Source organism: Lonchura striata, chromosome 1 (assembly GCF_046129695.1).
Source record: "Lonchura striata isolate bLonStr1 chromosome 1, bLonStr1.mat, whole genome shotgun sequence".
In the NCBI taxonomy this organism is placed as follows: domain Eukaryota; kingdom Metazoa; phylum Chordata; class Aves; order Passeriformes; family Estrildidae; genus Lonchura; species Lonchura striata.
Window position 1 is genome coordinate 151,644,331 of NC_134603.1, and position 24,452 is coordinate 151,668,782.

Here is a 24,452-nt window from a genome sequence, read left to right on the forward strand (position 1 = left end):
GTTGAACTCAAGGCATCTGCTCTTAGATGTCTTCTCCTATCATTCCCATCTTCACTGTGGGGGAGTTAACACTGCACATTGCTCTGGGTAATTAAAAAAATCAGAGCTTCCTTATAGCTATCATGGCTTTTTTTCTCCAGATTTTTAATCACACTCATAGTTCTCTGCAGAGACTTTCCCATTTTTAATTCCCCCTTTCCAGCACTTTCATGGAAATCCAGCATTGAAGCCCTGCACTGTCCCTCTGTTTTCTGGGTTATTTCCCTGCATATTCAGGGATTCTAAGTCACCTTGTTTGTCAGACTGGCCCCAAAGCTTTTGTCCTGTTGAAAAGTCATCCTAATCCCTGTGTCCTTCTCAGCTGCTGTTTTCCAAGAAACATCCCCCAGAGTGACCTACATTCCTCCTCCTGAGGTAGTCAATGCATGTGGGTTTATTAAAATGTGTGTTGTACAACAGATCTATTTTTCACTGCGATCCAGATCAGCCAGCATAATTCCCTTATCTGTAATTCCACTTACACTGATTTTGAGTTCTGTCAGCAAAGATTTTATATTTTCTTCCAGATTAAAGATAGGTCTCATTCTGAACAATCCCTCACCCTGAGATGCTCATCACCGAATTTACAGCGTGGTCACTGCTTACAATTACTTTTTGACATCCATCACCTACTTTAAAATGTGTTTACTTGTCTTGGTACAAAGCTCGTGTTTTCATCACAATATCTCATGGTATCAGATTCCTCTCTGAAATCCAAGGATTCTCTATCAGCACAGTTACTGTCATCAGCATAATTTGTAATCAAATCAGAGGCCCATATCAATTTTACAAGAACTATTCCCATGAAATCATGCTAACTAGCATTAATTATGCTGTTTCTTTCCTGCATGCATCTTATAGCAATCTCACCATGACTTCGCCCAGTATCATTTTCACATTAAATGGTCTCTCATCATTCCCCTCATCCTTCTAAAATACTGCCTAAAATACTGTAAATATATGCTTCTAAAATAACCTCCCTTGCAGGGAAATGGCACCTCTGAAACAATTCCCTGATGGACAACAAATGAGAAGACATGAGAAATGTCATTATTTGGGACAGGAAGAGCTAAGGTACTTTATTCTGAGCTCATGAGTGTAGAGCCTCTGGGTCTACAGTCCTGTCAGGTGGGATCCTGGTCTTTCTGGGGTCTTTTTCTGAGGATTGAGGGGCAGGATGGCACAAGTTCATCCTTATTTTGCAGACCTTTTGTGGCATAGGAGCTGCTGAGAATTGTGTCAAACTTGCACAGGTCCCAGGCTGTTTGAAGGCAGGGAGAGAACTGAGGTCTGATGGCAACAGGCTCTCTTGGCCACCCAAATGCTGCTCTGTCTCAGGGAAAGTTGCTTCCAAAATTTAGGCACAACAGTGATGAAATAAATCTGTTACTGCAGTAAATGAGAATTTTCTTGCTCCTGTTCTAGCCTTGCAGAGATGTTTCAGTTATTCAAGAAAGAGGCATTATAATAGAACAAACTATTATTACTTTCTCACTGTCAGTGTTTGCTTCTCAAACATTATCATTATTTAATCCATCACTGCGCTGGCAATTTTCCTGTGCATTTTGGAGCATATGAACTCCTAATAATGAAAGGTCTAACTGTCCCTAGTCTTGTTAAGTGTGGTTAGACAAACTAAAACTAAAATGATTTGCTTTTCCAATAGCACGTATTCTCAATTATATTTTATCATGGTTTACAAGCTAATTCACCACCTCTGATAGCTCAGAACAACTGAATATATTTCAGATGCAGCTGTACAGGAAAGAGAAAGGGATATTGAGTCAGGGACTGAGGGGCCTGTAAGAATGAGCATGCTGGGAAGGAAATTTGCTGGGCTGATCCATGTTAAGATATTCACCAAGCCAGCCTCTTGCTGTTCTCAGAGAAAAATGAGAAGTTTTTAATGTTACTTTTTCTTTATTCTGCTAATGCTTTTCTGATGTTTTTGGCTCATTTCCCCACTGCTATTCAGGTTTGAATCCAATTTACTTAAACTGATGTGAAATCATGAGTAAACAACTCTATGTCAGCTTAGAACACACTGAGTTTTGCTTGGGCTTGTAAATCCACCAGTAAAAGCTAAGCTTTCATAAGCCAAGTCTAAACTGATTTGAGAGAATCTCTGCACAAATCACTCTGCTATTTAAGCTACTGCTTTTGCTAATACTGAATGCTGAAATATTCCATCTGTGAATGTTTAATAAAGACTTAGAATGAGGTCATCGAATGACAGGAGTGAGAACTTTAATTATTGTCAGTAGTGCAACCTCACTTTGTGTATTTGCACTTTGGTTTTGTTTTATTTGGTAAATTACCTGCAAAATATTGCCTGACTGCTGGAAAGATTGTGGTGACCAAAGCAATTTAGGTTTGGGTGCCTGGATAAACAGAGCCTTTTGAATCTTTTTGCCTTAGTACTAACACAGAGGTGGTCTGCAACAATACTTGCCTCATCTTCATCCACAAAAATAATATGATTTAGCTAATCACAAAATCTTTGGAACAAAGTGTTATATTGCCAAATCTGATCATCCACAGAGGAGGAAAAGAATGCATGTGGGGTTTTCCTACACTGCTGTATGGTGATATTTCCTGGCTCATCTCAGTTGTTAGGTTCTCCAGCCTTCAGTCTCTTGCTGTGAGAGCATTGCAATGAGAATAATTCATTGCTGGGAGATCAGTGCATGAAGTACACATTTAGCCACTGATGATTTGGACCAAAATTTTGTCTACAGGAAAGCTTTACCCTGAACATACATCACAGTGAAATATGTAGCATTTTCCTTGACCTAGCAGAAAGATTTGGGATCATCAATATAATCTGACACAGAATTTTGTCACAGATTTGCTTTACCTTGCTATGCAATCTGCAAGGTTAGCAGTAACCTCAGTTTATACAGAACACAGCTGTCACCACCTGCGAGTCATGCATGGTGTGAGGAATTAAATAAAGTGCTTATCTAAACAAGAATTGATTCTTGTTAGCAGGTAGGCTTAAAAAATAAACAGGTATGCTGTGGGAATATAGCCACTGTGGCAAAGGAATGCAGAAAAGAAAGAGATGGATGCACAAGATGGAGCAATAAGTACAAGCTGCATGATTTTAATGTTAATCCAAACATTCCTCATTAAAACTGCAATCTGTTCAAAGGGAAAAAAAAAATCATTCATTCATTTGATTTCCCTATCTTTAGCATTTCTAATTTTTGCTTTAATTATTAGTGAAAACGTCCTTAAGAACTTTCTAATCACTCTCATTTTAATGCATGTCAAAACAGGGGGCAAACTTTAGCTTGGCTGCTCCCCTGATACACCTTATAATTGAGAGGGAGTTGATAGCCAAATGCTTCCTCATGCAAAAAAAACCTGTATTTTTTTAAGGTGTAGTGTGACAAGTTAGGATTAGTTTATCACTAAATCCACCCAAGCATAAAGATGTAATGATACAACCAAGAGCCAGGAGAGATTTCTTTGTTGCCGTGATAATGAACTGTCACTCATTCCCTTTGGCTGACAAAACCTGGTGCAGCAGTGCCCTGTTACACTGTGATCCACACGAGGTTGGGCTTTGGGGGATGATTTGTGGATGCTTTGTGTCCTCTTACCCTCATCCCCTCAAACCGTGACAAGGCTCTCAGCGGCCGCAGGGCACGGAGGGTCCGGAGGGATTTGATGGGACCCATCTCGGAGTATCCAAGAGTGCTGGCAACCAAACTGATTAAAGAGACCTGGGTGGAGACACAAAGTGAAAATGCAACCTGTTAGAACACTCCTGCCATTTTCCTTCTCTTCTGGCTTTCCTCCCTAGAAAGAAACATATGGTTAAGTGGAATAGTGGGGGGAAAAAAGTCTTAAATGGGAGATATTCATTGGATCCACGCAGAAGTAAGGATGATCCTTTGTTGCTATAGGACACAAGAAAGCACAACACGAGCCACCATGATGGCAAGGTAAAAAAGAAGAAGGTTTAGTTTCTGACTCCAACCTTTATACTTTTCCAAAGGTGACAGTGGATTGGAGAGTGAATGGGCCACCTCTCCAAAGACATTGGACAAACCACCAGTACATCAACTTCCTCCACCACCACGAAGGAATGCAAAACAATATCTTGTTTATAGAAAATGTGTGGGAAAGTTTTCTAACAGAATGTAAACTCAGAAGGCTTTAGAAAATCTTTAGAATCAGGGTGACAATCCTTCACAAAGGGGATGAAAAAAAGATCACCATAACAGACCCACCACTCTGTGCTGTTTTCTGTGCACTCCCTGAGGTGTGTGTAAGTTCCACTACCCAAAATACGAGTCAGGTAAGAGCTACAATTTAGAGCTTTTTGGAAGAAACCCTTTTCAGCAAAGATAAAGGATTTTGCTAGTAACATTTAATCACTAATCTTCAACTGAGTGATCAGAAACAAATCTTCTACATTGCTGGCAGGCATAGCTCTAAGCACAGACCTTAAAAGAATGATGTGCATGGCTCTCCATTCTGCTCTTATTCATTTTTTTCTGGTTTCTGCACAGTCTCTAAAGGAGATGGAAATTTGAGAGGTGCTCAGTGTTGAGGTTCACACCTTTCAAAGACTATTTCTTTGAAAGGAACATCCTGAATCTGGAAACAGCATGGAGGGGTTTCCATGCTCTTCCTGTTCTCAGAGCTTTTACAGTGCTCTAGTTGGTCAGAAATGTGGTGGTATCAGACACAGGACTGGATTCTGAATGAGCTGAGTGGCAATGGAGATTATGAACATATGGAGCAATGGGGTTCTGCATGCTCAAATCAGTGTTCACAGCCTGAAATCTTACTGAGAGTGAAAACAAACAGCTCTCCAACACTGTAGGTATTATGCCAATTTGCATGTATTAAAAAACCCAAAACAACAAAAAACCCAACTGGAACTGATCACCACATACTATAATATGCTACCTTTTTAGAAGGAGAAACCTGTGCATATTGCTTATCACAGTTCCTTTTCTTCATTTTCAATTTTTTTTTTTCTTACTTACCATTCTCACAGCCCCATTTGTCACAGTATTGGATATCTCATACTCACCAATGGGAGTGTGCAAAGCTCATCTGTGAGCAGTGGGTGCTGTTGCCATTTTCAAGATAGCAGCTAAGCCTAAAAGCAGGGACTCCTCTACATTATAAAAAAAATAGGTGCTAGGAAACTCCAGACCCTCCTTGAACACTGACAGCTCTGGAGGGAAACTTTCCCTTTAATTTTAGGATGGGATGATTTTTACTCTGAAGGCCATTGCTGGCTGACCAGCTCAGCATCACCCATGGGATAAATCAGGGCAAGACCAGCCTGGTCCCTAAGTCCCAAGACAGTGTCCCCTGAGCAGCCTTCCTCCTGAATATGCATTTATTTACATACCAGTGCTGTCAGCACAGCTAAGCACTCTTAAAACTTGCTCAGTTTGTTAAATTATTTACCTGCTGATGGCTTTATGGTGTCATGTGGGTCACTAAGGGCAGGAGGTCTCAGGGGAACCAAGCCTGAGCTGGGGTTTCTGCCAGGATAAGTCAGCCCTGCTCCTGCAGGTGACTAAGTGGCACAGAGGCTGGCTGTCACCCTGTGACATGTCACTCTTTAACAAGGTGTGACACAGGCTCACCTCCTGTGTACAGACCCAGCTCCTGGGGCAGAACAAAGGGCTTGACAAACACTTCTGCCTTTTGGACTGAGTGCCCTGTAAGAACATCACAGTAGACAGCCAGACTGGGCTCCTGGTCTGATGTCTTGGGCCACATAGACACTGAAGAGGGTAAAAATCACCAGCAAAGCTTTTGCTTCCATCTCTAGGAAAGCAGATCTGAACCTGTGACTTGAGCATGATGCCTAAGTCACTTGAGAGTAAGCAATGCCATAGGTTTGCCATGCTCTTTTCACCTGGAGGAGTGATGGGATTTCAATCCTGCTCACCTGATGCTCACAGTTAAAGAAAAAAAAAATCTAGGTTTAACTTAAAAACCGTCTTCAGCTCACCAATACAGCCATTTTCTGCCTTCCTGTTTCTCACCAACCTGGTTTACATCCTGTACTCTGGAGCTGCATCAACACAGAGTCCAAATCCTCCTTTTACTCACTCTTCCCACTGATTTAATGTTGCCTAAATAATGGTGAAGGGCTGAGGATTTGTCTAACAGCAGTAAGCAAATGTGCACCATAGTTATATACTAAAGCCATTCAATTAAGTAATCTTAAAAGTCTAAAAAGTAACTGTCATTAAGGAGAAATCATGATAGGAGTAGAACTGTGCCACATATTTCTGTCTTTGGTGGAAAGTTTAGTGCTGAAAATAGCCTTAACCTCACAAAGCCTTGGAGGTTTCTATCCAGAGAGGCTGAAGGTATGAGGAGAGCAGCTCAATGATTGTATGCTCAGAGATAGAAACAAAGATCCATACACTCACATACCAAGGGAACCTCACTAATTTGTAAAATTGTTCTGTAAAATGAATGTAGATATTTAAATGAAAATTAATAATATACAGGGTGCCCAACACCCTTCTTTGCTACTTTCACCCATGATGACTGAAAGTCAGATCTTACAAAGGATTTCAAACTGCTTTGGTTGGAGCACCTGCACAATTCCTCCCTCATCCTGGATTTGTGTCCCATAACTACCCTTTATCCCAAGGCAGAAGGGTTTTGGTTCAAATCTTGCAAGACCAGACCAGACTCAAATCCAAGACCACTTGGATTTGAGTGGGTTCTCATTCCCTTTTGAGTGGATCTGAGTGAATACCCATTTTCCTTTGAGAGCCACAAATGTCACCCTGAAACACATCACAGGTGGTGTTGCCCTCCTGACACAGATTTACACAGCATTAGATATCTCTGCAGAGGATTAGGTCATGAAGCTCTGTGATATTTGGCAATTATTTACAAGGCTGGAGTCAGAATAGAGTTTGAGACAACTTCTTTAAATGCTTGGATGTTGGTTTTGAAGGTATCCCTGTCAAATTTTATTTATAGGAGAATTACTAACGCAGGGACTTGGCCATTTGGACTTGATTAAAAGTGACCCATAAGGTTATTTTTAGGAAAAAAAATCAAGCAGTTTTCAAAATTGGTGCTGACTGCCCCACATAATCACAGCAAAAGGTGAAGTCAGCTATTTCTGTTATTTTTTTTTTTTTAACTGTAGCAAGACTATGCAGCCCAAAGCTGCTCTAAAGTTCTGCTTTGTGCTATGCTCAGAATCAAAAATGTGCTGGCACCCAGAAAACACCTCTAGGGTCAATGTAACCTCCAGATTCAAAAGAAGTCACACACACATTTCTAATCTTTTCAGTACCTGTTTGCAAATAGTTTTGTAAGTTTTTTGTAAAAACCTACCCCTGAAGCAGCACTGTAATGTGGTGGAGACAAAGTGAATCCTCAGGATCCACTATTGCCTGGAACCATTTCCCATAAAACACTCAATTTTCTGTCAACCTTGAGCTTTCACCTCAATTTCACCTTTTTCACAGCAGGTTACAGGTAAGCTGTGGGATCCCCCATCCTCCTGTGCACTTCTCCTGATCCAAGCAGATTTATCACAGCTCCCATTTCCCTCCAGCATTTCCCTTGGAGATCTTTCCAGGGCTTGCTAGATCTGACTAAGAAGCTTTCACAGCTTTCCATTTAACTTAATCAGAGAAGAGTTTCCTTATGTTGGTTCTAGACTGTTCCTCATCCCCTTGACTTGCTGCTCATTGGTGTCCCTGAAGTCTCCAGCACAATGCTGTCACTGGAATTTTCTGCCTAACCTGAAGTCCAGTGCACAGCCTGGCCAGCAGTGAGGGTCTCTAAGGAGGGGAGAAGTCCTCATAAATCAGAGTTTGCAATCCTGCCTCCACAGACTTTGGCCTGTGACACACAGGTCTCACTGATCTCATGGACTAGGATGTCATTCAATTCATTTCCTACATTAACTCTTCCCTTTTACATTCCCTGGATCATCTCAGCACAGCCAAGAACCCAGCCTCAGTGCTGTCAGACACTTCCCAAAATTTATTTCAGCCCAAAAGAGTGGAAATCCTGAATGAGTCAGCATTTACTGCCCAGCTCAATGGCAGAGCTTCCCAGCAAAGCTCAGACTCCCGGCAAAGACTTGCAAATCCTACTTAGAAAATTCATCTTCTTATTATCACAGGCAGAGAGTGTGGAGTTCTCTGATCCTGGTATTCAGGGAAGATTTTTGCCCCTGTTCCAAACTTTCTTTGCCCAGTGATAGTTTTATCTTAGTATCTATAGGAGTATTGTGTCAAGAAATATAGACCTGCATTTCTATATCCCCACATATTTCTACATCCCCACATATATCTACACAAAAGTTTATCTGTATAGATTTTACAATAATTTACATGACAGATGCCTGGAGCTGGGTGAAGGGAGAGATAAATGAACCCCCACAGCTTTTATGGTTGCCATTTTCAGTCTCATGATCAAGGGAAAAATGAGAGCTTTTAATTCTGGTGCTCTGGGCACTAGAAATACCAGCCATGGGGGTTGAACAAACCTGTGGCTGGTGTTTTGAGCTTGGGTCTGGAGTGTCCACTGTATGACACTCATATGTGTTTCCAGGGAAAAATCAAGAAGAATCAATGAATTTAGAGGGCTAGAATACAGGGAAGGATCTCTGATGAAAGCTTATACTCACTGATAGCTGTATAAATTACATAAATACATACATAATGTAACTCTAATGAGAGTAATTTCTGAATGCCTTAATAATTTTGACAATCCACTTCAAAGTCTTGTCCAGGAAACAGAGCATTTTTTCAGTAATTTCCAATTTCTTGTCACAATTTCACTATTTTGCAGAAATTCTGCCAGTCTGAAGGTAAGAAATATGACTCGTGTGGTAACTGGAGTAGTGTTCAATTCCCAGTGTGCTCATGCTGGTTTCAGTCATTCACCAGATACAGATGTGCAGCATTTTCTATTTAAATTATTCACCATGAACACACAGAGATAAAATTCTACAATAATTTTATGTGTTTTCATTATCTGACAGTGACCTAAGCAATCAGTGCTGTAAACCCATGCAAACCCAGTAAAGCCACCAGAACAGAATTTTCAGGTGGCAGCAAAACAATTACAAAGTAGGGAGTGTGATAATGCAGCACAAGGAGGGAAAAAAGCCTTTAATTAGAAGATCATAGAGGGTTTTTTCCCTAAGGATTGATTGCATTTAGAACACATTTTCATATCATATTAGCAGCCTCCACAGGGGGTTACAGGGAGTCAAGGGCACAAAGTTTGGGAGCAGTGTTTCACCCTGGGCTGGTGGAGGTTCCTACAGCAAAGGAGAAACTGGAATAAACTGTTTGAGCTGGAATAAAGGCTGGTTCTCTCTATTTTTTTCCTTTTTTTCATTCCTAAAAGCACATGATTTCAGATAACCTGGGAGCATCCACTGGACCAGGCTGGAAGCAGAGGGACCTGAGCAGCACCATTCCAAGGCAGGCACTGCCCAGCACAAATTGCATCTTTTAATTAACCCCTGACCACCACTGAGGTGAATTTATAGCAGAGCCCTGAAAACAAGGAATTCTGCCTAAACAACAACAAAAATCATCCTTGGATAATCATATGAATCCTAAAACCAACCAGAAACTCCACTAAATGCCTGCTGCTGCACACATCTGAGATCCTGTGAGTCTCTGTCTCAGGGAGAAGGGGAGACCTCCTTCCTGGTATGGGCAACAGCATTTGCTTTATGCAGCCAGGGATTTCATCAAATTAACCTGCTTGCTCAAATTAGAGGGGAGGAAACAGCAGGAAAAAGAAATTAAAAAAAAAGACATCTGAATGGAAGCACAGCAGCTGAGCTGAAAGCTCTGGCCACTTATTTAAATAAGCAGTTCCAGCTAATGCAGGCCCCTGGTGCTTTCAAATAGCTTTTTGTTTGCCCCAGAAACACCTGTCTCTCCCTCTCTAATTGTGCCTTTAAAAAAAAAAAAAAAAATAGAATAAACAGTGCTTGGATTGCTGTGGGTGCCTCTTTTCAACCCAGCCTGGCCTCTCCTGTCTTTTTCTGCCAAGGATAGGATCACTCCAAGACCTCTTCACTGTCTAGCATCTTTCAGAGCCATGCCTGAAGTTACAAATTTCTCCCCTTGATTTGAAAAGGAACAAAATTCAGTCTTTACCCCAGATACAAGCTGGAAAACCCACAGGGAAACAGGACTTTGCAAATAAACTGAAATACATGGACCTTCCTTTGGCTCTCTGAAACATGAGTGGGAAAAGGGAGCTTATAATGAGGCTGGTATTCCTTTCAGCATCCACCCTTTCTGAGCAGACTTTTATTGTCATTTTATTTTTTTTTTTAATATCCCTTTGCCCTTTCATTCTGACACTGCATTTTCTGCCATACGGATGCCAAACTGTATGATTGCACCTGCCAATCCAGAAATTGCACATTATGAAAGAAAGGCATAAAGTTAAAGGAAAGTCTTAAAAATAGGACACTAGAGAGACACTAAGGCGACCTAAATTCCCATCTCTGCTCCCTGTTTCCTTGAATCACAGCCCTCATGTTCAGGTAAAGACTAAAAACTCCTTAAGGCTGCTCTGGGGCTGGTCCATGGCCTGGAGGTGAAAATGTGTCTGAAATGAGCTATCAAAGGGCTTCCCTCACTGCAGCAGTTCATTATTGCTCCTGGAGTGCTCTCATGTATTACAACATGATGGGCTACACGAGTGCCTAGATTAATTATAAACAAAAATTATCTCCTGGAAAGCCCAGTGCTACTTCCTATTACTCAGGTTTAAAAAATCATTTACCACATCCACTTTTTTTGTTTGTTTGTTTCTCCAGTACTTTTCTACTTTTAAAAAATGTTTTTTCTCCTCCATCTACTACTCAAATTAAGGCTATAAAATACTGCTGATATTCCATGCTCTCAGCTTGTCTCCTCATGTCCAAGCTTTTCAAGGCAATGTTTCCTTTTCAGAGGGCAGCCTCGTTGCAAACAGCATGTGTCACTCTTGTTGGGTTAAATGCTTTTAAATAAATCATTCCTGCATCCTAATTGCTTCCTGGCGGTTTCCAGAAGAACCTCTTTATGTCTTGCTGTTCTCTTAATCTGTCACCTCCCCTACACCTGCTCAGGCTTTTCTAACAGCTCCAGTCAATTCCCAGGGCAGATGGTAGAATCAAGAATTAAACCTCAGCTAATTTCTGAGTCGGCTGCGAGCTTTCATCCAGCCAGGCAGCAAACTGACTTATTGATCTGCAGTTTTCTCCCCCATCACCATTTACAAATGGATTTTCAGCTCGTCTCAATTCACCTTTTTACTGCAAACAGGCACCTTTGCCCCACCTTGACATCCAGTTTATGAGCACTGGGTAGGGATCACAGAATGACAGGATCTGCTGAGTTGGGACGCACAACGATTGTGGAGTCCAACTCCTGCCCTGCACAGAGCACCCAAAAAGTCACACCTTGTGCCTGAGAGTATTGTCTAGATCTGTCAGGATTGGTGCTGTGACCATTTCCCAAGGCAGGCTGCTAGGGATTCCTGTGAATTTTGGGGATCACGTGATGTAACTTGATCAGCCAAAGCTTGGCCAAGTCCCAGGGGTTCTCTCTGCAGTGGCTGTGCAGGTGCAGATGCCCTGAAAAGTATGGTGTTCTTGTTATGATTTAAAGCAAAACAATTTCTTCATCATCAGCTGTGTTCTGCTTCTCATCCAGATGCTGTGTGGAGACAGCCTGGATTCAGGGCAGCTAGAGAGGAAAGACTTTCTCCCCTAAAAAAAATCTCCAAAGCCACCTCTTGTTCTATCCCAGGGAGCCTTCCTGATGCTGAGTGCTGCAGTCAGGAGTGGACTTGGTTATTATATATTATGTGAAGACAGTTTTATCATGCCAGGGGTGGACACAGTGATTCCTGAGAGAATCAGCCCCATAGACTCTGCTGCATTTCCATTCCAGCTGGTGAGAGTCGAGGTGCTCAGGTAAAGGCAAATTTCTTTCTGGACAGGATTAGGATTGACCCTACTTAGATATGACACAATGAAAACAACAAAAAAAGCAAACAAAAAAACCCAACAAAAGCCCCAAACTAAACAAAGAACCCAAAGAAAAGCAAAACCCCAAAACAAGCAAATCAAACCAAACCAGCAAGCAAAGAAAAGAAAACCAAAACCAAAACCAAAACTAAAACAAAACCAAAACAACAAACAAACAAACCCTGCCCAAAAAAAAAAACACACAAAAAACCCCCAACCCAACAACAAACAAAACAAAAACAAAACAAAACAAAAAACAAAACAAAACAAAAAACAAACAAACAAACAAACAAACAAACAAACAAAAACCCTCACAAAAAGAAACAAAACAAAAATAAAAGAGAGAAAAATCTGTTTGTGTTGCCTCCTCAAAGTGCTGTTCTGGATTTTCTTGTTTCTCTAAAGCATTTATTTAATCAGATATTCCAAATCAATATGAAAAAAACCAAATTATTCTGGGAAACAGGAAAGTCTTAGCTTGGAAATCAGCTCAATTTAGTTGGGTTCTTGAACCTGAATGATCCTGAAATGTATTGAATATGTCCATATTGTATTAAATATGCCAGAATGGAGAGGGACTCTGAAGAATTGTAGGATCCCTGACTTCTGCCAGGAAGGATAATGGCACAAGTAGGATTACATACCAAAAGTAGGATTGTTAATCTTCATTTGCCTTAGCACAAACATCCCAAAGTCAAGGTGTGGGATCTGCACAATGTCTCTACACCACCAAGTCACAGCTTTCAAATTTCATCCCAATTCCTCTCATCTCTCCCTCACTAATAAAGGATCCCTGTCCCTGTGCAGGCTGCTTTTATCTCTTTATTTCTTAATTTTCCCTCCTTCTCAGGAGGAGTCTCTTGAGCTGCTCCTGACCATCCTGGATGGTGGGAAGATGTTTTTTTGGTCTGCAAATTGGGGTTTCAAAGGTGCTGGTCATCAGGGAGAGGAACTGTGGGACAATCCCTCATCCTTCTCTGTCCCTGAAGAGTTTGTGAGACTCTGGACTGGTAAATACAGCCAGTGTGTCTCTCCCAGCTCAGCTCTTCCATGCAAGGGAGAACATTCCTGTGTATGGAATTCGGCAGCTCCACTCCCAGTGATGGAAAGGGCCAAGCAAGCTGCATGCAAGAACTCCAGGATTTTATTAATTATTTTCATTTTAAGCATAATCTTCCAAAAAAGGACACTGAAAAGCACTCCATCTTTAAATAACTTTGAGAAATAAAAATGTTTGGTAAACCTAGCTCAGCGAAATCTGAGTGGAGATGGGTTTTTTACAGCACTTTCAAGAGTTGAAAATCTGCTTCAGTAATTGAAATTCTTCAGCATTTGCAGTAATTATTCATCTCCCAGCCACTTTGCAAGGTACAGGCAGATGGTGAACCAGGCTTACTGTGGACTTTTCTCCTCACCTCTGTTTTCCACCCCTTTTCCTGCAGCTGCATCATATTTTGTTCTGCTGTGCTTTGTCTGAAACTCAGCTTATGTTTCCTTTTGGCAAGGCTTGGATTCTTCCCTTTTAGCATCCATGTGGTAATGAACATGAAGTGCAAACCAAGATAAGACCAGACATTTGGATGTTTTTGCATGTGCTGTGTTGAGATAAAATGTGGGGTTGCAGAAGGGAGATTTACAGCCTCGGCTGACCTGCTAACACACATTAAAACCACCTATCTTCATGTAGATTTTTCTTTTCATTTATCCTGAATTAGCCAATGTGTACTAAAAGAGCATTCTTTCTTTCTTTCTTCCTTCCTTCCTTCCTTCCTTCCTTCCTCTTCCTTCCTTCCTTCCTTCCTTCCTTCCTTCCTTCCTTCCTTCCTTCCTTCCTTCCTTCCTTCCTTCCTTCCTTCCTTCCTTCCTTCTTTCTTTCTTTCTTTCTTTCTTTCTTTCTTTCTTTCTTTCTTTCTTTCTTTCTTTCTTTCTTTCTTTCTTTCTTTCTTTCTTTCTTTCTTTCTTTCTTTCTTTCTTTCTTTCTTTCTTTCTTTCTTTCTTTCTTTCTTTCTTTCTTTCTTTCTTTCTTTCTTTCTTTCTTTCTTTCTTTCTTTCTTTCTTTCTTTTTTTTTTATTTTTCTATTTGAAACTGGGCTCCCTGGCTTCTGGAGAGGGAATCTCAATCCTACTTGTTATCTGGGAGGTTTATGACATCAGAGAGGCTCAGAAGAATGTGCACTGAGACAACTTCAAAACCCCACATGAGCATTTGCTGTGAAGAACTGGGAAAAAGCTAGTTAAAAACTGAACTCTAAAGTTATAATACCCTGTTGTACCCATGGACTTTTGACAGCTCACAGAGAACACTAATAAGTTCTCTCTTCAAAAGCTGCTCCAAGTGACAAGACATATTATCTTTAATTTGCCTTGACTGTATTCTTGTCATTCTGCTCCTGTGTGCTTTTCTGAACACAAACTAGACAAAATTCACATGCTCTTAATGTCCCAAGAATACAAATTGGGTTTCAGTGCTGTTTGGGAACGACTCATTACAGCAGATTGTGTAATTACTGGTACAGCAAACAGAAATCACCTTGTTAATCAACAGGGAATACAGATGGAAAAAAACAATTAAAGTAATCATAAGCCATCAATATTTACTTCACACAGCAAGTTTTTAATTGTCACTTAAAGACAATCCGACACAAGGGCATAATTTAATTCAATTCAGTTTTAACTAGGGAGAGAAAGACTGTTTTAAAATGTTCATCTCAGATTCAAGGATTATTAGCTGCTTCTTAGCTTGTCTGACAGTGAAATATTTGAAGCAGAAATCTTAGAGCAAGTGCTTTCCAGGAACTATCTTGGAAAATGTAATGACTTTTTTTTTTGTTTTAGTGTTCAGGGAAAGTGATGGTACATTTAATGCCTGAACATCCATGAGCAGATCTCAAACAAGCAAACAGGAAATTTGGCAGCAAACAGGAAATTTGGAAAGCTGCTCAGTGGGGAATACAAATCTCTAGTTACCAACTGAGCAGCTCCAGGCAAACACCAGAAACATGCTGTGTTAGAACCTCACAATAGTTATTGAGGAGAGTGAAAAATACATATAATTTCATTTCCATAAAAGCATCTACAAAATCCTGCCTAGTGGATTTGTTAAATAACTTTTTTTAGATACCTGGCCTTCAAATCCATTGCTGAGGTGTGCTTGAGCTATTCTGCAGACAGATCTACTACCCAAAACTCTTGGGAGCCCCTCCCTCCATGGCAGGGGAGATGGAAAAGGGATGGAAAGAACAATTTTCATCCCTGGTGACCCAACTGGAGAGAAAGTAGTGGGGCATCAGGGAAAAAAATGAGATTCCCTCCCTGCTGCAGGACACAGTGCAAGGACCACCCACTGCTGGAGGGGAAGGAGGCAGCCAGCATCCTTAACAAAGCAATTGTTTAAGAAAAATAGCTTTCTCTTCCTGTGAAGACTTGAAAGACAGGATAATCTCAGAAAGAATTGGTGGAGAAACCCTCATCTCCCCTCATCTCTGAAATCAAAACATGACAATCAGGCTGGGTTTTTGTAAGCCTGGATTGGGACTAATTTGGTCAATTAAATTGAACACAAAAGCTGCAATGGAGATGATGGATTTGTGATAATGGACTTTTGTGCAGTGATGACATCAGTCCAGGTTTAAGAGGATTTCTCTGTGAATGCCACAGGCAATGAAACTTGGCTGTGACTTTTTTCCCTGATCGTTCTTACTAATGAGTTGGGAGTTCACACCTCTTTCCCATGAGCTTCCTGTGACAGATTCTCTGGGGTTCCAGCCTCTCACCTCTGCCTTCAGTGCATGAGCAGCTAGTGAAGAAGCTGTTGACTGCAACACCTCCTGACTCTGAATGATGCTAAGCCCCAGACTGATGTCTTTCCCAAACTGCCCATGCAATGGAATAATCCATCTGCTGTCAGCAGAGACTGGGACATAGCTCAGAATTAATTGGCTGAAGCTCAAGCTAGATAAGCTCAAGATAATATTTATAGGCCGGGGAAAACAATTGAAAGGAACATCAAGCATGACACCAGCATGCACAGCTGGTGGAGTCTCTCTGCTCGTTTCAAAGCCCAGCTCTGTCTGCTTTTGAAGGACAGGTCTGGGGGAGAGCAGTTCCCAAAAACATTCACTTTGGGTGCCACCCACCTCCAGCCCTGGCCAAGTCAGACCCCTTGCTTAATCTGCTTTGTCCAAAGATGTTTTGATTGCATGGATACTTGGAAAATATCTGTTCTTTGTGGAAATACTCACCCATGCGTCCTAGAAAAGAGGATTGTGCATAAATGTCATTCCTGATGGTGATATTGGTGTCTGTCTACACTTCTATCTGTCTGCACAGATATATTACCATCTGCCTTTCCCTCATGTGAAAAGAGCTGTGGATTGAGGGCTCACTACTGCAGTTCATGAGCACAGAGAGCTGATATTTGCAGTGTAGAAGGGTGTTACTTTTAGCAGTACATTTCTTTTTCACAGGGTAACTTGTATGGATGTACATTGATGTCGATTGTTGAGTATGCCAAACTTCCAGCAGACATCTAAGGCATCTTTCCCTGGTGCCCTGAGCTGAAATGAGCCTGCATTTTGTGGTTTGATTAACCCTTTCTCTTTCCTCCCAAAGACATGGGTAGCAGAGCTGTTGATAGGACATTATTGTATTGCAATGCATGTGAAAGCACTCTCTGCTACACTAGCACACTTCTTTGAGAAGCCCATTACCAGAGATCATCCTTTAGGGATTCTACAGACATCAAAAATAGCTCAGTTAGTGGATTATTCTGGTTTTGATGTTTAGACATTGCAAAACAGAATTTTCTTTAGTAGTCCACAACTGTCAGATGGAGACTCTGCTGTTCCACTGGCCCAAATCAGTGACAAAGGTCTTTCACAAAGCAGGATATATAGAGAAAAAAAAAAAAATCAGCAGCAATATGATTATAACCCCTCTGGGTTCAAATCCCATTTAGAAATAGTGAATACTTGCAAATTTTGAGCTGGTTTTATGAATTATTCAAAACATAAAATAGATTCAGAGTTGCATTTGTACAATGAGAAACCACAGATGAGAGATGGTTTCACATGTCCAATCAAAAATCGACCACTGCAGCTTGAATTTTGAATACTGATACCAAACCACTAATGAATAATTTGCAGATCAGGAATTTTTAAGTGAATAATTTTAAACAAATAAATTTGAGAAAATCAGACAAGTGGTTCATCTGCTTCTTTTGGAGCAGCTAATTCACCCATTCACTGCCTTCTGCAGCTCAGTTGCAGTGATTTGGTTCTCAAAGCACCAAAAAGAAAATGTAAATTGAAATAAAAAGTGTGCTGGAAAAATTATAGGATATTACTGCGCCAATTCAGAGTGGCAGGGTTAGCAATAGGGTAGGAGAAAAGCATCTGTTAAACCTGCTAAAAAACCTGCTAAAAAAGGTTCTCATAATCTGCACTGGGAAAATATTTTTAAGAAAAGAATAGTGCAGGGGGAAAAGATATTTTCACTGAGAACTCAAAGAACAAGTGATGGCCTAGAGTCAACCAATAACCAAAAAAATTCAAGGGTGGTGGAGCAACTTTTTGGTTGTCCATCCCAGTCCATCCCAGTGGGTGGGGACGTGGCCATGGATGAGGACATGGATGGGGATGGGGACATGGACGGGGACATGGATGGGGATGGGAACATGGATGGGGACATGGTTTGTCCAGATGGACACCAGGCCATGGATCCCAGCTGGACACTGGTCCAGATGGACAGACTGGGAGCTTGCAAAATGAATATTTAAAAGTGGGTGGAACATTTAAATGTGGGTTGAGAACATAAAACATTCTGGGTCACTAAGAAGGCTCTGGGGTTTATTTTCTGGGGCCAAGGGGAGTCCCAGAGCTGGTGTCCCCCCTGTTTTATGCCATAGGATGTGAGACAGGGGACAGTGCAGCCCCTTTCCCAGGCCATCTGTGGCTGCTGCTCCAATCTGGCATTATAAACTCCACCATTGAAAGGCAAACATGACCCTAATTTACATTTGGACTTTGTGTTCTTGTCTGGCTCCTGTTCCAAAGGGGTTTTGCACATGGAGGACAAAATTTAGCTTAGTTTGAGGTTTACTCTCTTCGGTGTTAATAAGATGTTATTCTACAGGTGTGGAACTAATTCCAAACTGCAACACAGTTCCAAAAACTGCCTCAGTGAATTGATCCTGCACAGGGTTGCTCCCATCAGGAGCACCTCTACTTATGGTTGTGCCAATATTCATCCCTCAGCCAGCCCTTCTTGTCTTCAGTAGCTCACTGAAACAGTAATTCGAACAACAAATTCCTGGAAGCCCATCCAGTACTTTAGCTGAGTCCTATTAATCCCATTTTGGAGATGGAGAAACAAGAAAAGAAAAGCTGTGCCACCTAAATCACAGTGAGAACTGTTTTCAGAGAGGGGCTATAACTTAGGAACAGGTAGATTGCCATTTTGTGGTTAAATAATTAAACCAAACTTTCCTCTTCTGCTGGAGCTAATCTGAGAAAAATGACTGCCTTCCCTTTAAAAGGTTTCTAAGCATATATGCAAAGAAGAATTTATGATCTACAATTTATGTAAAGAATTTCCTTTTCATAAATCAATTTATTAAAGCTCTGGAGAAACTTCCAAAGGCTCTGATCCAGCAGTGCACTTAAACATGACCATAACTTCAAACAAGCAAATTGTCCCATTGAAGTGCTCTCCTGGGCTGGGGCCAAAGAAAGTGCAGTTCTACCCTGGAGCTAAGGTTCAGATGTAAAATGGGGAAAAATAATTTCTCTGAAGTTTAATAAATTACATAATCATGGCAAAGCTCTGCCAGCCTCCCACATTAATGCCTCAAGATAATAAGAAACGGCCTCAGGGAGGTTATTGCCTTCTCATTGATACACTGAGATGAAATGTGAGACTTCATCTGGAGGACGTGGTGCTGCTGACTTTTCCTAGATTTGGCAGATCCCACATCAATTCAAAGTGAATCTCTGAAGGAGCCAAATCTGGTACTAGCAACACACCTGGGGCACGAGCTTCCTTTTGTTCAGACTTCTGAGGATTGTCCTTCAATCAGCAGAAGGAAGCGTGGCGGCATTTCAGGGATTTGGAATATCTTGCAATGTTTTGTAGTAGTGAAGACACTTTGCCAAGAGGACTTTTCACACCTTCTCCTGGACTCCTGCACTGGTAAATATTTGGGAGGCAGAACTGAACATACTGTTACACACTGCTGGCAGCCTCGCCGAGGAGCCCCGCCAAGGACAGCTCCTCTAATCTGCTGAAAACTGGTGTGCCCAGGTCATGTGCAGAGCAGGCTGAGGTAGCTGGACCCTGTGCTACCTGGGAGTGTGGAATGTGGGGTCCTTACATGTAATTTAATGTGGCAAAAAATGGTGCAATTAATCCTTAAAATAAGCTCACCTCTCCACAGCAAAAAAAAAAAGATCCTTTAAGCAAGCAATTAACAGATGTACTATAGTGAATCCATGAAATGCAAGGTAGTTAAATGACACAGTTACAAAAGTTTCTTTTTAGTTGTACTGAGAGGAGGAATTGTGGGAATCCTTAAAATCAGAGGGTTTTGGGAAAGCTGCAAAAGGCAGGCCTCAGAAACAGCAGAACTGCAATTAGAACTATAAAAGTTATATAAGAAGTAGAAAGTAAGGACAAATAAAACAATGGTCTGTATATTAATGCTTGGCTAGAATAACACCTTAAACTACAGAAAAGTATATCTAGTGAGATATTAGGAAGTTCTAAGCTTAATAATGGAGCTCTGTGCACTGTATTTTAAGGCATACAAGCAGGTATTGTATTCAAAATAAGCAAGCATTGTTTTAACTGAAGGTATGTGTGCTTATAGTGGTTGGATAGAACAATTGTCAATATGCTTTTGCTTTGTGTGATTGGTCAAAAAGCATTTAAAGTAAGTTGTAACATTGAGTTCTTTGCTGCTTGGGATGTGAGCTGCTGGTATCTTCCCATTGTCATAACCATGTAATGAGGCTGATGCTGGAAAATAAACAGCTCGAGGCACGTTCCTTGGCAGTCCTGTCCTGTTTGTGATTTTGTACACAGATCCCTGGCCATAAATGAGATGTTAAATGCTGGAGCAAAGGGAGAATTCCTGGGGATGGGAAGGGGATGTGCCTCACATCAGCAGGGTGACACATCTACATCGCCGTGGACAGCATCCCTGTTTGCTTTGGGTCCTGGAGAAGCACAGTCACACATCCAAACCTCCTCTGAGCTCTGCCTGGGGTTGATGCTCACAATCATAGTGACAGCTGTCATTTCACAGATGCAGAGCTGCCAAACTTAACGGCCCTTTCCCACCCACTGCAAAATCCTACAGGAGAAATCTTGTAGTTCCAAAGTGATACTCACATCTACAATGAGGAAGTCCAGCCAGCACCAGGCATTGGTGAAATACTTCTTGAAGCCATATGCCACCCACTTCAGGAGCATCTCCAGGACAAAGATGTAAGTGAATACCTTGTCAGCATATTCCAGCATGGTTTTTATGTTTTTTCGATCTTCAAGGTAAATATCTTCAAAGGCCTGGAAGTACAAAGGATTGGTTAATGACTGCTCCTGAGCCCTGTTAGAAAGCATGGGCATTGCACTGCAGGTCTATATTTGATAAAATATCATGTACAGTCTGTGATTTCTGATGTATTTTAACATTACAATTAAAAAGAGTGTTCAGCACAAACAGGACTGACTCTGACCTGAGAGATCTGTTCAGCTTTCCCCTACAAAGGACACAGGCTTGGTTATCTCTCTCCAGCCTCTACTGGCTGTACTGGCTGGACAACCTCTCAGTGCAGGGAGAGCTTCTGCACCTTGAATTTGGAATGTGAGCCTATAAGCAGAGTGCCACCCCAAAGTGCCCAGATTTATCCTGCCTCATCTCCTGTTGGCTGTGCCAATGCTACCCAGGCACCTCAGATGTCCCAGGGCACAGGATGTCTATATTTAGGAGGCAGAATATGACCCTTGCATTTAGCCAAATAGATCTTATTGCTAATGATGACAAATTGGGTTATTAACCTGCCTGTGTTATGGAGTACTGGAGTTCCCTGGCTTCTGTTCAGCCATCACATTTCAGGTGGCTACAGCTCTCTGCCTCAAAAAATGCTCATTATTATTCACTTAGCAGAACAATAATATTTTAAAGGTCAAGGTATCTATCTCCCCATCTCATCTGTCTCTCCAACTAATCTCATGCAGAGCATTATGAAAAGAGTTTCAGTATCTGTATCAAATACGAGCAACTGAATAACCCCTTTAAAATATTTAAGATCTAAGCCAATATGCCTCCCAAAAGAAAGAAAATAAAGATCTCTCATAGTTTAGCCTTCACTTTATAACACAAGTCAAATAAAAGGCAGGATCCTGGTGTCAGGTTTGCCAATATGCAGCCTGCTTTGGGGTTTCTAAGTCAAAAATTATGATCTGCTTCCCCAGCTACTTTTGCCACTGCTGTTACACAAGCTGCTCCCAAGTCCCTGTAACCTGGATAACCCAAGCTGTGACATATTACTCTCATCCCATCGTGTGACCCAGAGCACTTGGCAGCAAGAAACATAATTTGAGAGGGTCTGTGCTAATCATCTGAATTATCTGCATTTACATATTTCCAGATCTGTAGCTACTTTCTGAGAAGCTTCAAAAAGTTAGCAAACACCCAGTGCCTGGAGATACAAGAAGTGTGGTACTTGTCACTCAGGCAGTCACACTGCTCTTTTGCCTGCCAGGGAACAGTAATTAAACTGACAAGAAAGCTTTGGCAGCCCGTGCCAAGGCTTGTCCATTTGTCCCCACACTTTGGGGTGACGTTTTCGCTGCAACCCTGTCTCCTATCTTGCCTTCAAAAATGATATTTCAAGGGTGTGAAAGAGCTGTTGGAGAAAGCCTGAAAACAATGCACAGATTGGAGTTTATCACTTCTCGTAGGGGCTCACTCACTTTGTCAGATGACTTGCTGTACTTTGCAATTACTGCAAAAATAACAACAAACCATTTAAAGTTATTTCCTCCTCTCCCTCCTTTGCTCTCCCTACTTCCTACTAACTTGTCCAAAAGTACATTGTGTTTTGTCTACTAAAAGCACACTGTCAGTCAGGAAGCAGCTTATTAAGGGATGAAGAATGTGCTACCTGGACACTTCTGTCCTTCTGGACAAGCTATGAATATTACCCAAATGACAAAATTCTGGTGCTTTGCATTTTTTCACGGTGACAACTGATGAAACCTCTGCTATATAAAATATCATGAAGGGTTTTTTTTTTCTGCTTTGCTTTGTGTGTTAAAAAAGAGTTAAGCAGGATACCTGCAGTGTTATCCAAAAATACTATTAAAAAGTAGGCTTCTAGTTTGGGTGCTTATGGCTTAAAATCTTAAGAAAGATTTTTTGGATCATCTACAGTAAGCTAAAGATATATTTTGATGGTTTAACCACATACATATATATATATATTGGCTTAAAGGTATATATAGCTCTTGTCCCTTAAGAACTTAGGGTGTCCCAGAGATGCAGCCAGATGAGCTCAGTTTTTGGAAGAGCAACCCAGAACACCAGGAAAAAAAAACTGTGTGTTGCCTCTAACATCTCCAGTCCAAATACTGAAGCACGGTGCTTATATGTGAGAAAATGCAAGATTAATTTGTCCTTATACAGAACTGCATTGGCTAAATTGAAAGCTGCAAAAACTAAATGAATGCATGCAATTTAAATTAAATGAGCTTTATATTGCAGTCCTCAGTTATCTAAGGCACTTTTAATTACATATGTAAGGAAGTGTATTCATCTAAAGCATATTATAGCAACTGACATTCCCCCTCTAAAATGTATTCAAAAATTAACATTCTGATGCTCAAGCTGGTGCAAAAACTGTCAGAGTCCATTCATTTCAGCAAAGCTGTGACAATTTTCAGAAGCCTACTATTTACCCAAATTTTTCAGCCTCTTATTTTTCATAATAAAATAAAACTCCCTGCGTGACATTTCAGCCCCTACCTGGTGGACCAGGAGAACAGTCCATTTCTTTCCTTCTTTGCATCAACATTTATGTATTTCTACTTTCCTCTCTCCCTTCAGAGACTTTCTTTGAGCTACATAGACTTAGGATTTCTGTGTTTTTGCCCTCTTTTTTTTTTTTTAGGCCACTGATAATTTGTGTTGCTCTTCTCTGGAGTTTCTTCAATTAGCCCACATCTTTCCCAAAGTGCAGTGCCCAAAGCTGAAGCCAGTGCTCCAGCTGAGGCCTCCTTGATGCCAACTGGAGTGGAAGAAGAGGATAATTTATGCAGCCCAGTGGGGTGGTGGGCTTTTGTGCAGGGCTGTGATGGAGTTTATTCTTTTTGTTGCCTGCTCCCCCTCCAGTTCTTTTTAGGAAATCTGTTCCCTTACAGCCATCCTTCATCACACCTCCCTATTGGGATTATTCCAATGATTATTCCAATTATTCCAGTGAGGGGAAGCAGGCACCTTTCTAAGATGGTGTTTGCCTTACTGCTTAAGGCAGATTCACCCACTTGGCTGGAGACAATCCTGACCTCTGGAAATGCATGGATAACCTGTCCAAACATGGCACTGCCTGCAAATTTAATAATTGAATGTCCTTCTCCATCACAAAGGAGATGAGCACCTGACTAAAGCCTGGAGAACTCTTGACACACATCTCTGCTCTAGGTCAGGATGAAAACCTAGGAGAAATCCCACCAAATCCAGGGACATTCCTGACATGCAAAAGAGAAATATAAATACATCCCTGTGAAGAGCCCAGGGCTGAAAATACACAGAGGGTAATTCCAGAGTGCAGTGGGATTTCAGGAGGAGAGGATCCCCTATCAGAGTCCTGGGCAATGACCAAGCAGTGTCCATAGGCACATTCACCTGGACACAAAGAGGACCTGTGCAGGGAAGGTACTGAGTGTTAACCTAAGGTATTTCAAAACAGGAATGCAGGCACCCACTAGCTCCATGGGTAGTACTGATTCAATGCCTTCTGTGTCTTTTATAATTTTAATTAGCTGGTTACAGTGTGTGCTTTAAAAAAAGAGAAGAAAAGGAAAAAACAAAGCCACCCCTGGAGCAAAATGCAAGCATCCAGATGGGAACTCTCATGGAGAAGCAGCTATGGGATGTTGAGGCAGCAGTGCTGGCAAACTTCCTCACACAGACTTCCTCATAGATTTTCTTTTCAAAACATGTGCAAGTCAGAATTTTAGTCACAGCAGAAGGAAGTTTCCCACCATATGGTAATGGCAGGTGAAACCAGAAGAGCTGACAACCTGTTTTAGCCCCAGACAAAATGCTTTGCTTTGAGAAATGACCACTAAGGGTTCATAAGATCTTAGAGGCAGCTAAACTGGAGAACACTGGAGACCC

General features: G+C 41.3%; 1 protein-coding gene across 1 annotated transcript in view; it reads right to left on the bottom strand.

Annotated features, from left to right (window-relative positions):
• The window catches only part of SCN5A (sodium voltage-gated channel alpha subunit 5), a 217,582-nt gene that overhangs the window by 19,933 nt on the left and 173,197 nt on the right, over window positions 1-24,452 (bottom strand). The window contains exons 21-22 of the mRNA XM_077789465.1: window positions 20,444-20,617; window positions 3,648-3,770 (exon numbers count right to left, since the gene is read on the bottom strand). Coding sequence (XP_077645591.1) covers window positions 3,648-3,770; window positions 20,444-20,617 — 297 coding nt within the window. The remainder of the gene's footprint in view (window positions 1-3,647; window positions 3,771-20,443; window positions 20,618-24,452) is intronic.